General features: G+C 45.8%; 1 protein-coding gene across 1 annotated transcript in view; it reads left to right on the top strand.

Annotated features, from left to right (window-relative positions):
• The window catches only part of LOC144493651 (fibronectin type III domain-containing protein 4-like), a 112,167-nt gene that overhangs the window by 3,903 nt on the left and 86,463 nt on the right, over positions 1-21,801 (top strand). The window contains 1 exon segment of the mRNA XM_078212933.1: positions 3,664-3,868. Within this exon segment, the coding sequence (XP_078069059.1) occupies positions 3,664-3,868 (205 nt within the window).

The raw sequence follows: 21,801 nt of genomic DNA, 5'->3' as shown, positions 1-21,801 counted from the left end.
GTAACTTCTGAGCTGCAAGCCCATATATATATCTGGGGGTGTACACCAAAGGTGCGCTGGTGCCACTCACACCAGCTCCTCCTGCTACCCTGCTCCCCACACCCCCCCAACTCCACCCTCCCCCCCCCTCGTTTTGCTCCCCTCACTTCCCTCCACACCTTCCCTGCTACTTACACCAGCATCTCCGCTACCCCGATCCCCGCAGTTCCCCTGCACCACTCACCAGCATCTCTCACAGCAGCAACTCCCCCTGTAAAAATAGTCCCAACAAACTAAGTGCAATTGGGAAAGGATGACAAATTCCAAATCAGGCAAGGAAGGAAGCCAGGGTGAGGCTCACGGTTTCTGGGACAGGGTCTCTTGTTTTTCTTGGCTCACTGAAAACATTATGGCCTCAAATGGACCTGGATCCTTAGCATGACTAGCAAAGATATATCATATAATGATAACCGCACAAAATATTAAGGTGACTGCAATTTAAATTCGATCCCATGCCTCCCTGGAGTGGATGGCCTTCCTATGTATGAGGTCAGATTTGTAACGGTGGTAGGAGGTGTGAATGGTCATAAAAGCAGCACAAACCTCTGTCCCCATAGGGGTTTGAAATTGTTTTCTCAATATCTCTCTATTATCTGACCTCCAGCGAGTAACACTCTACCACACTGCAGCTGATAGCAGCTGGAGTCAGCATCACAGCATAGTATCTTGGTGCTCCAGTGTACTATCACAGCTTGCCACCAACTCTGATTGCAAATTTAACTTCCTGCTACGGCAGGTTTCTAATGAATGCCATGTCTCAGTAGTCATGGTAAATCCTTTCTATTTTGTTTTATTTATACAGATATACATCTATTTATCTTCAAGATAGTGTTATTATTTTAGTATGGATTGTTTAGTATTTCTGACCTTGTGCTTATTCAAAGTCTGGGTACAGATCGCTTCAATAATAGGGGGAGAATTTTATCTGGAAATGGTATTGATATGGCCTGATTTTCTTTTTGTTTTGATAAGATCACCCAGCCTCTGTCCGATGCATCTTTTTCCACTTTGCAACCCATAAATAACTCTGATCGCTGCTGGTATAAGTGCATTGCCTTAATGGGGAGGAAAGGAGGGAGGAAAGGCAGGATAATTTAGCTCTGTGAGAAATGTGTAAAACTGAATTGATCACCAGCAATTTATTATTCAACGTTGTCTCATTTTTAAATGACTGGTGTTTTTGTTATTATCTGCCAACCTTGTGTATTCTCACAATCTAGGGGCCTTTGGATTATTTTATCCATTTACATCTCTTTTACACTCGCATGGTAACCCAGAATCATCATCTTTCCCTGGCTGTTGATGAGAAATTTAAACAGTTTTTTAAAAAATTCCTACGACCTCAGCCAGAAAGTAGACGCAGCAAAGATGATGGCTAATCTCAGCTGGCAGTAACTCCGACAGAGCACTAACTAGAAAATTGCCCCTACATTCTTAATCAGCATCATTAGTAATTCTGCATCAGTCACACAATCCACACAAACAAAGACAATCCGTCCACTGTCACCCCGCCTCCAGAAGGTAGTTTCACATCTGTCAGAAACAATGCCTCTGCATAACATGAGAAACGGATGAAATGATTACAGGCATTTACAGAATATCATTACTGAACGCCAAACAATAGGTTTCTAAAAAATATCAGTGTTAACAGCACAGCAACAGCCCATCCAGCCCACGGGAGCCTCCTCCCACTCTTCTTCATCTAAATCTATTAACATTACCTTCTGTTCTTTACTTCATGTATTTAACTATCTTTCCTCTAAGTACATCTATGCTAATTTCATCAACTATTCTTTGTGGTAGCAAGTTCCAGAAGCTCATTAGCATTTTAGTTCTATTTCCTGACTGACCACTCACCAGATTGACTGCTGGGTACTGCCAGGAGGGAGAGGGTGCAACAGGAGGCCGCAGTGGAGGGCTTTTGGAGAAGAGTCTCAGGAACTGAGAGTTGGGAAGCTGGATGATCAGGGTAGTAGGAGGGAGCGAGGTCTGTGGTAGCGGGCATCAGCTTCCTCGTGAGATCCGGAGAAGCACTTCTGTTCTTCCTGGCCCACTAGGATTATTGGGCCTGGTATTTATCTTATGGTGGTGGCAGCTTACTCCTCCCATTCACCCTGGGAAACCTGCACAACAGCAGTGAATTTTAAGTTCGGCTCCCAATTGCATGGTGGGAGTCTGATTGAAAAACATGGTTACCATTATATATGTTGGGGCATTGCCCCTTTAAGGAAGTGGGTCATGTGATCTCAGGTTAGGGCAAACTATTGGGATCCGCCCAGAGTTGGCAGTCTACGCTTGGAGTGTGGGGCAAATAGACCTGGTAAAGAGCTGTGTTGCCTGACATCTGATTGTGGAGTAGTTATTGAGCTGAAGCCTCAGTACAATAGGATTTAATAGTTATCACTGCTCCATGGTGGAGCGCTAAGAAGCCATAATGTCTAACTTCATCAGAAGGCGATGAGCAGTGTACTGAGAATACATCCCTCTGAGTTGAGTCTTTAGCCCCTGTCCAACCTTCTGTGATGATAGGTACCAGCAACTTCCCCACAACTAATTTTGATTGGTGTGTCCTGGGCCTACAAATTTGGGTGTGTAGCATCTCTTTTGTAGATGTTAAATGACTTCCTAAATGTCCATGCAGGATGTGGGGATCGTATTGTGAAGCAGAGGAGAGTGGTGCTGCATGTTGGTAAATATCGGCATGTATGTTCTTACCTGAAATGGGTGTTCCCTTGTTTGCAAATAATGTGCCTGTTGTCTGTTTGTCCTGAGGCCACAGGTGCCAGGAAAGCCAGGCCACTACCAAACAATGTACATTTCTAAAATGTACTGGTCTGAATGTGGAGCCAGGCAGCAGAAATGTTCTTCGTAATTTCAATTTTTCAGAACATGGAACACCACCATGCCAGCTACCAATTACCTGCAATCACTTCATTCCAACCCACACTGCTACCTGACATGTACCCTCACATCCTCACATGCCTGAGTGCTGCCAATAACATTGCAGCATCTGATCTTCAGACAGGTTGTAGCGGGCAAGCTGCCTCAGACTCTCAACAGCTCCTACGCTTTGTGTAAATGAGGCCTGAGTGTCTCCCAAATATTCCCGCGTCTCGAGCCTTGTCATTCAGGCACAGGGATTTTACCCTGCACCCCTCTCATGCACTGGAAAATGGGCTGAGGGACCTTGCTTTCTTCCTCCCTCCCCTCTTAAATAATGGAGCTTGCATTCAACTGAAAATTAGGTCGATTTTAAATCCATAACTAAACTAAACTCTCATACTTGGGACTTGATCTGAGATTCTAGATTTCAAAGCAACCCTTAAAATAAAACTATTTTCCTTGTCGACTCACTTGATGAAGGAGCAGTGCTCCGAAAGCTCGTGATTCCAAATAAACCTGTTGGACTTTAACCTGGAGTTGTGAGACTTCTTACCTTGTGGAAAAGTAAATGTTAAAAAACAATATTTAGCAAATCGTACTGTGGGACTGCAATAGTTTTAGTTCCAGTAGATTATATACTGATGAGATGACAGCACAAGTTATCTATGAGGTATGGACTGAACTTTAATCAATATCACTTATTTATCATCAGTTAATGTTTCAATGTACTGTTTGATACAGAGGAAAGATGGTCAGATGCAAAGGTCGATCCGTGAAGTGAATACGACAAATCGAGCATGTGTGCTGTGGGATTTGGAGGAAGACACGGAATATGTGATTCAAGTTCAATCCATTGGCCTGCATGGGGAAAGTCGGGCAAGCAAGCGAGTCCAATTCAGAACCCTAAAGGAAACAGACTGGGTGCCTTCAAATAGCTCGAACAAAGGTGAGGTCCATTAACTGATTATTTACTCTGGCTTTGTGCTATGTATTGTGATGGGTCTCGACCGTGATATTAGTTTTGCGTAAGAGACCATCCTCACAGTGCGGTTTCAAAGATTTATGATCATTCGGTTCTTATTCATTCTATCATTACAAATACCTACACACGGAGTTTTGTGGAGATCAGCCAGGATATCTGTTAGTAAAAGGCTTTGGAATGGTTTTCTAGCATGGTTCTTCAAGCCAAGGATTACTTATATCGTTCATCAAGGGTTATATCATTCAATTGGTTCAGCGTTTGCTGATTTGTTCTAAGAAGGCAGTTAAAGATTTTGTTACCATTGTTCTCAATTGGCTAGCTTGAGTTGGCAGAAAGTTATTTTGCAGATTTATGTGAAAACAGCCCGATTTACTTTGCTCGGTTGCAGGATATGTGCAGACACCCAGTGTTGTTCCTAGTTGCCCTTTGATCCAGATGTTGCCATCACACTCAAATACATGAATGATTCAAAAAATCATTTTGGAAAATCATGGTGAAAAATAACCATTCGTTTGTTCAATACACATGAAACATTCGCTTTAATCAAAGTGCAACTTGGGACTGAAGTATCAGTGTTAGAATATAGTTGTGGTTTAATGTGTAGTCGAGGCAAGAGCTGCACACTTGAATCTTCATAATATATAGTTAACGACAGGCCCTTGGGTACAATACTGTACATGTCAAAAATCCCGGGTTTGAATTACAAGGCTGCAGCTGTCAACCTGCTCTGTCATCCTCTGTTATAATCTCAGTTACAGAGCCTTTTGCCTGGGAGATTTAATGTGGTGCTTTGGCTGATTTAATAAAATGCACCAGATTCAATTTCTCCCAATTACTCTGAATACCACCAAATATAACTGAGTTTATCTTTTAAAAATCAAATGGTTTTCTGAAATGATTAGCATGATCCTGGAAATGCCATTGATTCTTTGAGTCTATGTCTTAAGAAAGTGGGCAGGGTTTTGCAGTGCTTATTTTCAAATAGACATTTATTATATGTACTAATGAAATACATTCTCCCTGACTCAGTTAAGAAATATCCATATCTGAGTTTGCTACTTGGTGTAGTTTTTGTACGAATTTACCCAGAATGGCAGCGATGCCTTGGAATGACTTAGCTGACTTGTTGGATTATATTGGTCATCTGCACCACCTTCAGGATGGGATGGAATTGAGACCTGCAACTGGCACGTAGGCTGGCGATTTTAATGTCCACTTTACCTCCAAAACCCTCATTCCGTTTTGAAACTCTAAGAGGGCAGGTTGGCAAACTTTGACCTTCAGTATTTCAGTCCCACCCCTTCTTCAGGCAGAGTGCTCATCTAGTTTTTCCGCTGTGGCAAGGTCTTTCATTATCACAAGATGCTGAATGTTGCAGTAATGAAACTCAATCTAACTGTGACCGGAGCAAGGGCATTCATAAATTCCAGAGAAGCTACAGGGACTAATGAAAAATATCACTGCTCTGTGCATAGCAGTTTCATTTGGATTTAGTGTCCAATTGGGTTCACAGCATCGATCATTGAGTAAAGAAAATCTTTCAGAAAATGCCATTTTTTTAAAAAGTGTGAACAAATAACAATAGAAATTTTCCACAGGGAAGAGCCATTGAACTCAATGGCCTGTATTTCTGAACAAACACAACAGAAAATCTTGGGCTTGATCCTTATCTGTGCTTTGTTACTTTGATGTGGAGAAGCCAGCGTTGGACTGGGGTAAACACAGTAAGAAGTTTAACAACACCAGGTTAAAGTCCAACAGGTTTATTTGGTAGCAAAAGCCACAAGCTTTCGCAGCCTTAAGCTCCTTCTTCAGGTGAGTGGGAATTCTGTTCACAAACAGGGCATATAAAGACACAAACTCAATTTACAGAATAATGGTTGGAATGCGAATACTTACAGCTAATCAAGTCTTAAAGGTACAAACAATGTGAGTGGAGAGAGCATTAAGACAGGTTAAAGAGATGTGTATTGTCTCCAGACAGGACAGCCAGTGAGATTCTGCAAGTCCAGGCAAGCTGTGGGGGTTACAGATAGTGTGACATGAACCCAATATCCCGGTTGAGGCCGTCCTCATGTGTGTGGAACTTGGCTATCAGTTTCTGCTCAGTGACTCTGCGCCATTGTGTGTCGTGAAGGCCGCCTTGGAGAACGCTTACCCGAATATCAGAGGCCGAATTCCCGTGACTGCTGAAGAGCTCCCCAACAGGAAGAGAACAGTCTTGCCTGATGATTGTCGAGCGGTGTTCATTCATCCGTTGTCGCAGCGTCTGCATGGTTTCCCAAATGTACTATGCCTCAGGACATCCTTTCCTGCAGCGTATCAGGTAGACAACGTTGGCCGAGTTGCAACAGTATGTACCGTGTACCTGGTGGATGGTGTTCTCACGTGAGATGATGGCATCTGTGTCGATGATCCGGCACGTCTTGCAGAGGTTGCTGTGGCATGGTTGTGTGGTGTCGTGGTCACTGTTCTCCTGAAGGCTGGGTAGTTTTGATGCGCGACAATCAAGCACGAGGTACAAGGCTTCAGTGATTGAAGGCTTTTATTGACAAACAATGGAACTATCTAAACACGAGTACACCATTCCAGACTGGAGGGGTCCCGCCTGAGCAGAGGGTCTTATACCTCTCCCAGGAGGCGGGGCCCGACCGGGATGTGCCATAACAGCATCCACCACAGGTATATTAATCCCACAGTGTAAACACCCTAGCCCAACAACAACATTATAACAACCCCACAGTGTCAACACCCTAACCCAACAGCAACATTGGAATAATCCCACAGTGGTAACCAACGATGGTTCACCACATTCACCCCTCCTTTGAAAACAAAGGCTGGCGGGGTGCGAAAACAGATTACATATATACAAAAAAAAATCTACAAGTCCAGATGGTCTGGAGGACCGCACCGTCGCTGTGATCTCCTCAACACCGGTTGTGACACCGGAGCAGGTGCTTGCGGTGGCGTTCTCTCCAAAACAGCATCCGGCTGTCCCCTCGAGGACTCACGGGCCGGTTGACCCTGGTGAAGCGGTGGTGCAGGGGATCCCGGTACCTTCTGTGGTGGCGCCGATCTCCGAGTCTCAGGCAAGCTGTACATGGGAGTATAACTGTTATGCACTGGTCCCGGTGCTGACCGCGCCACGTCCGGGGAAGAAATAAGTGATAGGGGATTCGTGACAGGGGGTATGGGAGCGACAGGAGTTGCTACGTCCCCTGCGGGCGCCAGGTCTCGAATCGAGACTGTGTCCTCTCGCCCGTCAGGATATGCCACATAGGCATACTGAGGGTTGGCGTGGAGGAGTTGGACCGGTTCGACCAAGGGGTCGGACTTGCGGGCCCTTACATGTCGCCGCAGAAGAACGGGTCCTGGGTACGTCAACCAGGCTGGTAAAGATTGTGCTCGGTCAGGTCGGTAAAAGTGCGGTTTGCATTCCGCGCAAATCCGACAGCTTCTCGTTACTGACCTGACATCCTCCACCGAGTAGGGCAGGTTGCGGGCTTTTATGAAGTGGTAGAGCCGAGTGACCCCAGGATGGCACAGGTCATTATGGAGGGCGTTCAAGCGGTCCTCCTGCATGGTAGCGCATGTTCCGCGCGAGAGGGCATCCGAGGGCTCATTGAGTTTCCCTGGACGATACATAATATCGTAATTATAGGTGGAGAGCTCAATTCTCCACCGCAAGATCTTGTCATTCTTGATCTTGCCCCTCTGCGTATTACTGAACATAAACGCCACGGATCGCTGATCCGTGATCAGGGTGAACCGCTTCCCCGCCAGGTAATGGCGCCAGTGTCTGATGGCCTCCACAATAGCCTGGACCTCCTTCTCCACCGCTGAATGCCGAATTTCAGGACCTTGAAGGGTGCGGGAAAAAAACGCGATGGGCCTGCCTGCCTGGTTTAGTGTGGCGGCCAGGGCGAAATCCGATGCATCACTTTCCACCTGAAAAGGGATGGATTCATCCACCGCGTGCATCGTGGCTTTCGCAATGTCGCTTTTCAAAGCCTTGAAGGCCAATTGGGCCTCCGGCGTGAGTGGGAAAGCCGTGGACTTGATGAGCGGACGGGCTTTGTCCGCGTAGTTGGGGACCCACTGCGCATAATAAGAGAAGAAGCCGAGGCATCTCCTCAGTGCTTTTGCGCTAGCGGGCAAGGGAAGTTCAGTAAGGGGGCGCATACGGTCTGGATCAGGGCCGATGACCCCGTTTTCCACCACGTATCCCAGGATAGCTAACCTGCGCGTACGGAATACACACTTCTCCCTGTTATAGGTCAGATTCAGGCGAGACGCAGTGCGCAAAATGTTCTGGAGGTTTGTGTCATGGTCCTGCTGGTCATGGCCGCAGATGGTGACATTATCCAGGTACGGGAAGGTAGCCCGCAACCCGTTCTGGTCCACCATTCAGTCCATAGCACGCTGGAAGACCGAGACCCCATTGGTGACACCAAATGGAACCCTAAGAAACTGATACAGACGACCATCCGCCTCAAAAGCCGTGTATTGTCGGTCCTCTGGGCGGATGGGGAGTTGGTGGTAGGCGGACTTAAGGTCTATGGTGGAGAACACCCGGTACTGCGCAATCTGATTGACCATATCAGATATGCACGGGAGAGGATACGCATCCAGCTGCGTATAACGATTAATGGTCTGACTGTAGTCGATGACCATCCGGGGTTTGTTCCCGCTTTTAACCACCACGACCTGTGCTCTCCACGGACTAGCGCTGGGCTGTATGATCCCTTCTTTGAGGAGCCGCTGAACCTCAGATCTGATGAAGATCCGGTCTTCAGCGCTGTAACGCCTACTTTTAGTAGCGATGGGCTTGCAGCCTGGTACCAGATTCTTAAATAAAGAGGGTGTGGTGATCTTTAGTGTGGAAAGATTGCATGCGGGGCGCTTTGGACGATTTGGAGGCTGCGGCTGATTCCCTACTGCCAGCGAAGGGAGTGGCCCACCGTACTGTAGGATCATACTCTTCATGTGGACCATAAAGTTTAGTCCGAGGAGAATTGGCGTGCAAAGATGCGGCAACACAAGGAGCCTGTATCGCTCGTAAATTGTGCCCTGCACCTCCAGAGTTACCACACAACGTCCTTGGATCGGTACAGACCGGGACCGTGATGCCATAGAAATTGTCTGTTTGGCAGGTAGAACCCGGAGTCCACACCTCTTTGCAGTGTCAGGGTGAATAAAACTCTCGGTGCTCCCACTGTCAAACAGACAATACACAGTACGACCATTTACCTTGATGTTCATCATTGAACAGTCAAGCCTGTGATGCTTTGCCTGGTCCAGGGTGATCGCGCCACCGTTGGCCCTTGGACGTCACTGCAGGCAGCCGAGGTTGATGCTGAGGACCCCTGCTGGTCGCTCCTGGTCGTCGTCGACCAAGATGGCCGCCCCCATGAATCGCACGTGGGTGAGGGCGCCAAGCGTAGCGACTCCTGGTGGTCATCCTCCTCCTCCGCCAGCCACAATGGCGTTGTCCTGGGTTCGCACGTGGTCGGACCTCGTGGGTACTGCGACGCCGATGGAGATTGTCTCCGTTCTGGAGGGTCACAGGCTGCACTGCCGTTCTTGGGCTTCGATCTGCAGACTTTCGCGTAGTGCCCCTTTTTACCGCACTGACTGCAGATCACCGTTTTAGCTGGACACTGTTGCCGTGGATGCTTGGCTCCTCCGCAAAAATAGCACCGCGGGCCGCCTGGGGCTGCCGCCGTCGTCGGGTCGATATGGGAGCGCGAGCCCGTGGGGCGAGGAGGGATTTGTGCCTGCTCCTGCCACGTTGTCTCCACGTGGTCTTCTGGATACAGAGCCAAGCTTTTCGACGCCGCCTCCAGCATCTCAGCCATCTCCATCGCTTGTGTCAGGTTGAGATTCCCTTTCTCCAACAGCTTGAGCCAGATGTACGAAGACCCTACCCCTGCCACAAACGCATCTCGGGCGAGGTCGTACATGTACTGCTCAGCCGACACAGCTTTGCAGTCGCAGCCCCTGGCAAGCTGCAAGAGCTCATTGGCGTAGTCCTCCATGGTTTCGCCCGACTGCCGACGTCGTGTAGCGAGGAGGTAACGAGCGTGGATCTCGTTGGGTGGTCTCGTGTATCGCTTTTTCAAGAGCTCGATGGCCCTCGGGTAAGTGGTGGCCGCACGAATCGCGAGGTAGACCGTGTCGCTTACCCTCGCATGGAGGACCTGGAGTCTGTCGTTGTCCGTAGTAACTGCTGCAGAGGCTGCCAGGTAGTCCTCGAAACACTTCAGCCAGTGGTCGAAGGTGTTAGAGGCGCCGACCGCACGTGGGTCCAGCGTCAGACGCTCTGGTTTCAGCATTTGCTCCATACTCTCTTTACTGTCGAGAGTTTCGTGTTTGTCAATAAAATTGATGCGCGACAATCAAGCACGAGGTACAAGGCTTCAGCGATTGAAGGCTTTTATTGACAAACAATGGAACTATCTAAACACGAGTACACCATTCCAGACTGGAGGGGTCCCGCCTGAGCAGAGGGTCTTATACCTCTCCCAGGAGGCGGGGCCCGACCGGGATGTGCCATAACAGCATCCACCACAGGTATATTAATCCCACAGTGTAAACACCCTAGCCCAACAACAACATTATAACAACCCCACAGTGTCAACACCCTAACCCAACAGCAACATTGGAATAACCCCACAGTGGTAACCAACGATGGTTCACCACAAGTTTGCTGCAGACAATGGTCTGTTTGAGGTTGTGCAGTTGTTTGAAGGCAAGAAGTGGGGGTGTGGGGATGGCCTTGGCGAGATGTTCATCTTCACCAATGACATGTTGAAGGCTCCGGAGGAGATGCCGTAGCTTCTCCGCTCCGGGGAAGTACTGGACAACGAAGGGTACTCTGTCCACCGTGTGCCATGTTTGTCTTCTGAGGAGGTCAGTGCGGTTTTTCGCTGTGACACGTCGGAACTGTCGATCGATGAATCGAGCGCCATATCCTGTTCTTATGAGGGCATCTTTCAGCGTCTGGAGGTGTCTGTTGCGATCCTGTCTGGAGACAATACATATCTCTTTAACCTGTCTTAATGCTGTCTCCACTCACATTGTTTGTGCCTTTAAGACTTGATCAGCTGTAAGGATTCGCATTCCAACCATTATTCTGTAAATTGAGTTTGTGTCTTTATATGCCCTGTTTGTGAACAGAATTCCCACTCACCTGAAGAAGGAGCTTAAGGCTGCGAAAGCTTGTGGCTTTTGCTACCAAATAAACCTGTTGGACGTTAACCTGGTGTTGTTAAACTTCTTACTTTGTTACCTTAACAAGGCTGAGACAGCAGCATGGTTAAATAAGCCAGCCTGAACAACCCCAGACTAGTCAGGGGAAAATTCAGGTGAGGTCTCTCTGATCATGTGCTCTGCACAAAAGTGAGTGCTGAGTTAGAGGAGGTTTGACTTTGATATCTCTGCAGCTGAACAGCTTGTCAACCCTCACTGTTTTACTTCGCCCGTGATAATTGCCCATTTTGTTCAGAAGCCATGAACCCACATTCCCACAAAAATGAGGACCTTCGTGGAGGAGGGAAATTGAATATATGGTAATAGAGGCGAATGAAATGACTTTCATGTATGATCAATCAGTCACTTGCCTGGATGGGTGCAGCTCCATCAACACTCAAGAAGCTTGACAACATCCAGGACAAAGCAGCCCACTTAACTGGCAGCCGATTCATCACCTCCAACATCCACTCTCTTCACCACTGATGCACGGTGGCAGCAATGCATATCATCTACAAGATGCACAGTAGCAACTCACCAAGGCTCCTTAGACAGCACCTTCGAAACCCACAACCTGTACTACCAAAAGGACAAGGGCAGCAGATACATGGGAATGTCACCAACTGTAAGTTCCCCTCCAAGCCCCACATCACCCTGACTAAGAAATACAGTGCTGTTCCTTCACTGTGACTGGAATCCCATTCCTATACCAGACACTGCAGCAGTCAAAGAAGACAGCTCACCACCATCTCCTCGAGGGCAATTAGGAATAGGCACTAAATGCTAGCCTAGCCAGTGATGTCAACATCCCGTGAATTAATTTTTTAAAAACATGACTTCTGTCCCTTCTGGATCATTACTTCTGATGTGCATGGCCCTAATTCTTACTTACAGACCGTCCCTTGGCAATGTCCTCTGAAAGGGCAGCATTAATTTTCATGTCTTACCTGATGTAGCTGAGGACACTCTGCTCTACCTCACCGCACTCTTGACTTATTCACTGTTGCTATGTTATCAGACGGCTACCCAACATACAGCATTGGATAGGCAGAAATTCCCTCCAGTTAAATATTGGGAAGACCAAAGTCATTTTTGGTCTCCATTCCAAATTCCGTTCCCTCGTTACTGACTCCATCCATCTCCCAGGTAACCTTTAAGACAAAACCAATCTGCTCCCATTATTCAAAAAATAAGGCAGAGATAAAACAGGGAACTATAGGCCAGTGAGCCTACCTTTGGTACTAGGGAAATTGCTGGAGTCTATCATCAAGGATTTCATAACTCGGCATTTGGAAGGCAGCGGTATAATCAGACAAAGTCAGGATGGATTTACAAAAGGGAAATCATGCTTGATGAATGTATTGGAATTTTTTGAGGATGTAACTAGTAGAGTTGACCGAGGAGAACCAGTAGATGTGGTTTATTTAGACTTTCAGAAGGCTTTCGACAAGGTCTCACATAACAGACTACCATGTAAAGTTAAAGCTCATGAGCTTGCAGGTAATGTCTTGAGATGGATAGAAAGCTGGTTAGCAGATAGGAAGCAAAGAGTTGGCACAAATGGATTTTTTTCTGATTGGCAGTCAGTAACTAGTGGGGTTTCACAGGGATCTGTGCTAGGACCCCAACTGTTCACATTATATATTAATCATTTGGAAGAGGGAACTGAATGTATTATTTCCACATTTTCAGATGATACAAAGTTAGGTGGGAGGGTGAACTGTGAGGAGGATGCAGAGATGCTTCAGCGTGATTTGGATAGGCTCAGTGTGTGGGCATGTGCAAAGCAGATGCAGTATAATGTGGATAAATGTGAGGTTATCCACTTAGGTAGCATTAATAGAAAAATTATTACTTGAATGGGTGTAAATTGAGAGAGATGGATTCTCAACAAGACCTTGGAGTCCTTGTGCATCAACTGCTGAAAGTAAGCGCACAGGTAAAGCAGGCAGTAAAGAAGGCAAACAGTATGTTGGCCTTGATAGCGAGAGGATTTGAGTAAAGGATGTTTTGCTCCAAATGTATAGGGCATTGTTGAGGCAATGCCTGGAGTATTGTGTACAGTTTTGGTGTCCTTGTCACCAAAGGGGATTCCTCTAATTCTGTGCAATGTTCAGATGAAAACAAGATGACAAAGGATCCAAGGCTGCTCCAGAGGCAGAGTAGCTGCACCCAACGTTGTCCATGCAAGTCACATTCATAAGTAGGGGCACATCTGCCATGGCATGTGAGAGAAGAGTTGCCAATACAAGCTTCTTTTCACTATGGTTGGTTTCCCAGACGTAGTAATCTCCTTGAATCTTATTTCAACCCAAGTTTCACCACGGGAACAATTCTGCCAAGTTCACCACAGGCCTCTGAACATTTGAGCATCAACAATCCAGTTACAGATCACAAATGTATTATACAGGTCACTACTTGCTCACCAGGACACTGTAGTCTAATTACCTTTCCCATAGATAATTAGGCAGCACAAAGAGGATGCTACATTATTTGCAGTTTGCAAGATTCTCCCAAGTCCATCCGTCCCCCATCCCCTCCTCTCTGCTCTCTCTGCTGTTTTGTATTTCGTGCCCGGGCGCGCTGCTTTGGATTTTTTTCGAACTGCACATGCGCAGTTCACAACTCAGATCGGTCTGCCAGCGCTAAGCACCGCCGACAGCGTGCATCGGGCCGGAGCCGGCAAAACGCGTATGGGCACGCTGCAAAGAGGATTCCGGGCTCGGATCTGTATTACTCCCGGATCCCGCCCTTAGGCTCTGATTGGTAAAATCGGGCCCATTGGCCATGCTAAATTCTCCTTCAGTACCCGAACAGGCACCAGAGTGTGGCGACTAGGGGATTTCACAGTAGCTTCATTGCAGTGTTAATGTAAGCCTACTTGTGACACTAATAAATAAACTTTAAAACATTAAATTTCCTGACCCCTTTGCAAAGAACCTATAATGGTGAATAGTTAACTCCCATTCAAACCAAGCTTGTAGTTAGGTTTCTCTATCCAGTTGCCTTTTTGATTTTTGCTGCATTTTTCTTATTATGTGTAATCTATGGTTGATTGATACATGGGTTGAATGTAGGTTGGTTTTCGAGTTTAAAGCAAATGGATCAATCTTATTTGTCAAGCCAGTTACTGTTATTTGCAAAACAAACCATGACTAAGGAATTCATCTACAATTATTTATTTTCCAGTTGTTGAAAAAGACATTTTCTTTCCCCTATAACCTTATTCTGACAAATTGAATGGTTCTTTAGATACAAATTCAACAGTTCTGGTATCCAGATGATGTGTTCACAAACAATGAATAACAATTAGGCTCTCTGAAATAACTTTCACCTTTATCTGAAGAACAATTGATGAACAGCAACGGAAATGTTTAGTAACTAGCTCTGGGAAGTATTTTATGATGCTATCTGCCTCGGAAGCTGCAGCAGGGACTGATAATTAAACCTCATTTGATGCTACAGTGAATTGTTGTGACAGAGAATGGAATATTTTTATCAGTTCAATAATCTGCTCAATCGTATTAGGTTGATTTTGCAAAATGTTAAAAAGGCCATTGAGTAAAATGTACAAACATGTTCTAAATTAATATATGTTGTACCAATGATATAACTAAAAGATGCAAGAACACTAGAAGCTGGCTTATCACAACGCTACGAAATGCCAAGAAATGCATAATTGGAAATCCAGTTTGCCTCTCACTTCTGATTTTATTTGATCATTGGGAAACATATTGAAGGCTCTAACCATTTTCTGTATAACCGGTCAAACAGGCATGGAGCTTCACATGAGGAGCCCAGCCCAATTGTAGTTCTTGGCTGATGTGAGATGAATGTGGAGGTCCTTGGATCTCCATGTACAGAAGTAATTGAGTCACCATTTTAAAGTCATACATTCTTATCTTGATTGGGGAGCGGTGGGCAGGTGGGGGGTGGTGGGAGATCATAGTTGGTTGTTGGTTTCTGGCAGAGAAGAGGGAAGGTGTAGTGGGAAGGAAGGGGAATAAGTCTGATAGTTACAACAGGAAAAATATGTATAGAGGACTTCTCTGTGACAGTCCATCTTCAATAATCAGAATATGAAAACATCAATTTGGTGGGAATGTGAGTGATGAGGAGGATGTTAAGAGGCTTCAAGTTGAGTGAGTGGGCAAATACATGACGGATGCAGTTTGATAAGGATAAATGTGGAGTTATCCATGTTGGACGGAGAAACAGAAAGGCAGAATATTATTGAAATGATTTGATTTATTATTGTCACATGTACTGGTATACAGTGAAAAGTATTGTTTCCTGTGTGCTATACAGATAAAGCATACTGTACATAAAGAAGGAAAGGAGAAAGTGCAGAATGTAGTGTTACAGTCATAGCTAGGGTGTAGAGAAAAGTCAACTTGATATGAGGTAGATCCATTCAAAGGTTTGATGGCAGCAGGGAAAGAAGCTGTTCTTGAGTCGATTAGTACGTGATCTCAGACTTTTGTATCTTTTTCCCATCGGAAAAAGGTGGAAGAGAATATGTCCATAGTGTGTGGGGTCCTTGATTATACTGGATGCTTTTCCGAGGATTCTCTCTTTCCTGTACTCCGTCTCATCATTATTTGAGATCTGACCCATTACGAAATAAATGATAGATTGGGAAATGTTGGCATAGAAACACCTGGGTGTTGTAGCACACTAGTCACTGAAACCAACATGCAGGTACAGCAAGCCATTAGGATGGCAAAAATGGTATGTTGACCTTCATTGCAAGAGGATTGAGTACAGGAGCAAGGATTTCCTACCGCAGCTGTACAGGGCATTGGAGAGACCACAGCCGAAGTATTCTGTGTTTTGGTCTCCTTATTTAAGAAAGGATAAACTTGCCATAGAGGGAGTGCAGTGAAGGTGCACCTACTGATTTTTATAAATCTTCTATAATGAGCCAGATTTTGACTACTGAGGCAGGAAATTTTCCGATTTTGCCTAACCAGCCTCTATTTAAAAAGTATCCTGAATCATATGATTTTCACTCTGGACAATGGGTGCAGGATGGAGTCTGAGCTGCCAGCCCTGGCAGCAGAGCATACGCAGCCACAGAGCGGGTAAGTGCTGAGGCAGGTTGATTTAGAAGGCACAGCACAGTTCTCTGGGATTTCATCCTTGTTATTTCAGAAGCTGTTAGGCTCTCAAAGTTTCACCCTTCACAGTCACCCACACTCCCACTCATCCCCCCCATGACTACTTGATGTCAACACAATGCAAACTCATGACACCCACCCACCACGCCTCATACTCCCCAAGCAACTTAATGCCAACTCATACCCCATCCAACCCATCCCAGATAGTTATATTCCTTGTCCCCTGATACTCACCATGCCACCTCTGTCCTGCTCACCCAGTATCCACCAGGGGCAGACCCCAGGAGCCATGGTGGGATGAAAAAAACTTTCTAACAATCTAATACACCTCTTACTCCTACACACTTGGCAATGAAAAAGCTCCCATTCATGGAGAAATATTTAATGGAGGTGATGGGGTTCTTGGCTGCCAACTGAAGAGCTGTTTTGAGCCCTGCATCACCTCTATGTGCCATTCAAGCATTTATCAAGATTGTGGCAGGCCTGCTCTGGGATCAAGGACCCTGGGAGCACAAGTCCCATCTACCTAGAGTGACTGGTCAGTCAGAGGTTGCAGCTTTGTTGAATGATAGCACCACCACTGAAGACCAGAATCATTGCTGGACCCCAAGCCACAGAGGAGTGATGGCAAGAGGGATTTGTGGGGGTGGGGCTCATGAAGAATTGCAGGGAGGCGTGATGCATGGATATGTTCTTTCTGTTTACAAAGGACAAGGTCCTGTATGTGAATATATTTAGCTTCTAGCACATGAAAGCCATACTTAACCTGTCTGATAATCGTAAACTGGTTGTTTGTGGGATATTTAGTAAAATCAGGATTGTTTAGCAATTATTGTCTAACCATGGAATCAAATCTAATATTGAGTTTAGTGGACTGGTTGAGTATGGTTAGTCCTTTGCCTTTTGCAAACAACTGAAGGGATGTGCTGTTTGATCCAGTCTTTGGGATGTATGCCTTACTTACCTGGCATCACACCATCACCGAGATTCAAATACCTGAACTTTCCTAGTAAGTGCAAGATGAAAAGCTTCAACAGCACGTATTTTTTCAGGAATAAACTTCTGTTTGGATCAAACATCAATGATAGCTAAACCTTTTAAAGCTCTTCAAACTGTCAAACAAATTATGGATCCGGAATCCCCTACTGAGAAAAATGTAGATTTTAAAATTCAGCCAAGCATTAATCATGACACAATAATATTGAGGAGATGTAAACAAAGACTTCTAGTACGACTGTATGACCAGATGTTGACAGGAATTCTCCAATTATCATACGCCCTACAACCACTGACAGCGAGAACAGAGAATTTGGCACTCAGCCAAATCTCCATGCACTGCAGCAGGACTGGAGAATCCCAGCCACGGGCAAGGTTGGAGAATTCCAGCTGTTATTTTTTTTCTAATCTTCAGCAGATGGCCTGTCAGTCAAAGCAGTCCAGCTGACAGTGTTTTTTTTCTAAATTAAACTCTCACTGCAGCCTATTTTTTTATAATGAGTGGGGATTTAAAAAATTTAGACCATGACTGGTATACGTTCAATTCAAGAATGTTTTCATCTCCTTCCATCAAGTTGTGACTTCCACACTGTGGATTAAGACCCTTGCAACTGCCAAAAAGTTCAAATGGCCCTGTCGAGTTCAGATTTCCCCTCGTGTGATTCACATTCCCCCACCGGCAAAAATTGGTCAGGCCCACCATTTTTAAAGTATTTGCGATTCCTCAAAAACTAGAGCAATAATAATAAGACTCTCCCTGTCTGCACTTTACCCGCATCTCTAATTCAAACAGTTGAGCTACAACTGAGGCCACTGCGCAGGACAGATGCTGATGATTGTGTATGGAACAGGGCATGGAGCTGAGTGACCAATAGGGTTATGTGCATAGCTCTCAGTGCAAGGTGGCGGGATGTGGAGTGAGGGCTGGTAGATATTGTCTAGCTGATTACAATGGGATAAGCTGAGGAAGATAGAGCCTTGTTTCAGACCTCAAATGTGAAGTACTAAAAATTAGATTAAATTAAACTTTTATTTTACCTTTATCTCTCAATTTGATTCTGGCAAAAAAAGTTAATTTAAATTCTAAACACAAAGTTTGAAAACCTGCATGCAGAGTGAAAGACTTCATGAAATGAAAATCAAAAGAATTTGATTGGAGTGTTGGAAATAAACCTCGAATTGAAACCAAAACTTATTTGGAAAAAATGATGCCTCTGGTCGTGCCTTATAAATTTGGTGGAGTTTTTTGAGGAAGTGACAAAAATGGTTGACGAAGGAAGGGCCGTGGATGTCGTCTATATGGATTTCAGTAAGGCATTTGACAAAGTCCCTCATGGCAGATTGGTTAAGAAGGTTAAGGCTCATGGGATACAAGGAGAGGTGGCTAGATGGGTAGAAAACTGGCTTGGCCACAGGAGACAGAGGGTAGCAGTTGAAGGGTCTTTTTCCGGCTGGAGGTCTGTGACCAGTAGTGTTCCGCAGGGCTCTGTGCTGGGACCTCTGCTATTTGTGATATATATAAATGATTTGGAAGAAGTTGTAACTGGTGTTATCAGCAAGTTTGCGGATGACACAAAGATGGCTGGACTTGCGGATAGCGATGAACATTGTCGGACAATACAGCAGGATATAGATAGGCTGGAAAATTGGGCGGAGAAATGGCAGATGGAATTTAATCCAGATAAATGCGAAGTGATGCATTTTGGAAGAACTAATGTAGGGGGGAGTTATACAATAAATGGCAGAGCCATCAAGAGTATAGAAACACAGAGGGACCTAGGTGTGCAAGTCCACAAATCCTTGAAGGTGGCAGCACAGGTGGAGAAGGTGGTGAAGAAGGCATATGGTATGCTTGCCTTTATAGGACGGGGTATAGAGTATAAAAGCTGGAGTCTGATGTTGCAGCTGTATAGAATGCTGGTTAGGCCACATTTGGAGTACTGCGTCCAGTTCTGGTCGCCGCACTACCAGAAGGACGTGGAGGCTTTAGAGAGAGTGCAGAGAAGGTTTACCAGGATGTTGCCTGGTATGGAGGGTCTTAGCTATGAGGAGAGATTGGGTAAACTGGGCTTGTTCTCCCTGGAAAGACGGAGAATGAGGGGAGACCTAATAGAGGTGTACAAAATTATGAAGGGTATAGATAGGGTGAACAATGGGAAGCTTTTTCCCAGGTCGGAGGTGACGATCACGAGGGGTCACGGGCTCAAGGTGAGAGGGGCGAGGTATAACTCAGATATCCAAGGGACATTTTTTACACAGAGAGTGGTGGGGGCCTGGAATGTGCTGCCAAGTAGAGTGGTGGAGGCAGGCACGCTGAAATCGTTTAAGACTTACCTGGATAGTCACATGAGCAGTCTGGAAATGGAGGGATACAAACGAATGGTCTAGTTGGACCAATGAGCGGCACAGGCTTGGAGGGCCGAAGGGCCTGTTTCCTGTGCTGTACTGTTCTTTGTTCTTTGGAAGATATGGGACAGAGTTTTAAGATGCTCCACAGAGCCTGCCCTTAACCCAAATGCATGTAAAATTGCGCAAGATGACCTATTGCATGTATCCCGACATCGCGCACACGTGCAACATTGAGGTCAGCGGAGCACTTGGGAGTCTGAGTCATGTCCACTGACAATTAAAGGGCCAATTAAGGCCATTAAAAAGCCTATTGACCAAAATTTGACAGGAGATTTTGCCCTCATCGCACTGGCAAAAAGGGCAGGAGGGCATTACGTTATTATCAGTTTATCTTCCAAGGTAGGATAGAATGCATCCAGAGCACAAGCACAGTTAGTTTATTTGTGATTTTACTGCTGTCATATTTCTGAGTTTTGGCAGATTTCCTTTTGATTGCATTAGCTTTGTAATCTGGTTCACCTCCAAAGTTCTAACAAAATTGATTAGTCACAAACTGTGGAGAACATTAATGTTTACAAAAAGATATAGGCCTTGAAAATCCATGGCCATTTGGCATGCTGCCATCGTAACTATAAGCTGGTTGAGGGGGAGGTGTTGAGCTGAGAGTAGAAGCTATCTGAACATCACACTCCCCATGATGCAGGCCTTCATTAAGACCCAGCATACAGATACAGCAGATTTGTCATTGGCTGTGTCTCAGTTCTGACCCAGCAGTGGATGTAAAATGTGACCAGATCTCTGCATCACTAAAAACATTTATTTAAAAGAGATTCCCCAACAAATGGGAGAAACCATGCTTTGTTTGCAGCCCTTCCCTCACCCCTTCCCTCATTTCGACCCCATAATAGCTACTCGCCCTATCTGCGCAACCACAACCAGCCAGTCCAGAGTTGCTGCAATAGTAGGTCGACTAGATGCACCCTTGGTGGCATTGATGTCTATCACATTGGAGCATTCACTCTTTTGGAGTTCAGTCAGTTATGGGTTCAAGTCCCATTTTAGAGAGTTGAGCACTTGCGTTTACAGTCCCAGTGTAATCCTGCAAGAGTGCTGCACTGTCTGTGGTGCCAGTGTTCAGGTGAGATGTTAACCTGAGACTATGTCTATCCTCTCAGGTGGATGTAAAATATCTGATATTGCTGTCTATGGAGCTTGCTGTGCACTAAGTGGCTGACCAGCACATTTTCCACTTTATAGCAGTGACCACACTTCAAAAAGTGATGCGACACTCTGGGATATCCAGAAGTGATTAAAGCTGCTGGAGAAATGCTTCTTTGTTATTTTCTTTTTCTTCACTAATGTAAATAGATGAAGGGAACCCACTGCGCAACTCTTCTTTCCATCTCCACGCCCCCCCCCCCCCCCCCCCCCCCCCCAACCACCCCGCGATACCACACAACCCTGCCACAGCAATCTCTGCAAGACGTGCTGGATCATCGACACGGATGCCATCATCTCACGCGAGATCACCATCTACCAGGTACACGGTACATATTCTTGCAACTCAGCCAACGTTGTCTACCTGTTACGCTGCAGGAAAGGATGTCCCGAGGCATGGTACATTGGGGATACCATGCAGACGCTACGACAATGGATGAATGAACACCGCTCGACAATCACCCGGCAACACTGTTCTCTTCCTGTTGGGGAGCACTTCAGCGGTCACGGGCCTCTGATCTCCGGGTAAGCGTTCTCCAAGGCGGCCTTCATGGCACACGACAGCGCAGAGTCGCTGAGCAGGGACTGATAGCCAGGTTCCGCACACATGAGGACAGCCTCAACCGGGATATTGGGTTCATGTCACACTATCTGTAACCCCCACAACCTGCCTCGATGTGCAAAATCTCACTTGCTGTCCTGTCTGGAGACAATATACATCTCTTTAACCTGTGCTTAATGCTCCCTCCCACTCACATTGTCTGTACCTTTAAGACTCGATTAGCTGTAAAAACTCACATTCCAATCATTATTCATGTAAATTGAGTTTGTGTCTTTGTGCTCTGTTTGTGATCAGAACTCCCACCCACCTGATGAAGGGACAGCCTGTTCTGAAAGCTCGTGGCTTTTGCTACCAAATAAACCTGTTGAACTTTAACCTGGTGTTGTTAGACTTCTTACGAG

This window comes from Mustelus asterias, chromosome 5 (assembly GCF_964213995.1).
Source record: "Mustelus asterias chromosome 5, sMusAst1.hap1.1, whole genome shotgun sequence".
Lineage (NCBI taxonomy): Eukaryota > Metazoa > Chordata > Chondrichthyes > Carcharhiniformes > Triakidae > Mustelus > Mustelus asterias.
This window is presented reverse-complemented; position numbering and strand designations above follow the sequence as displayed.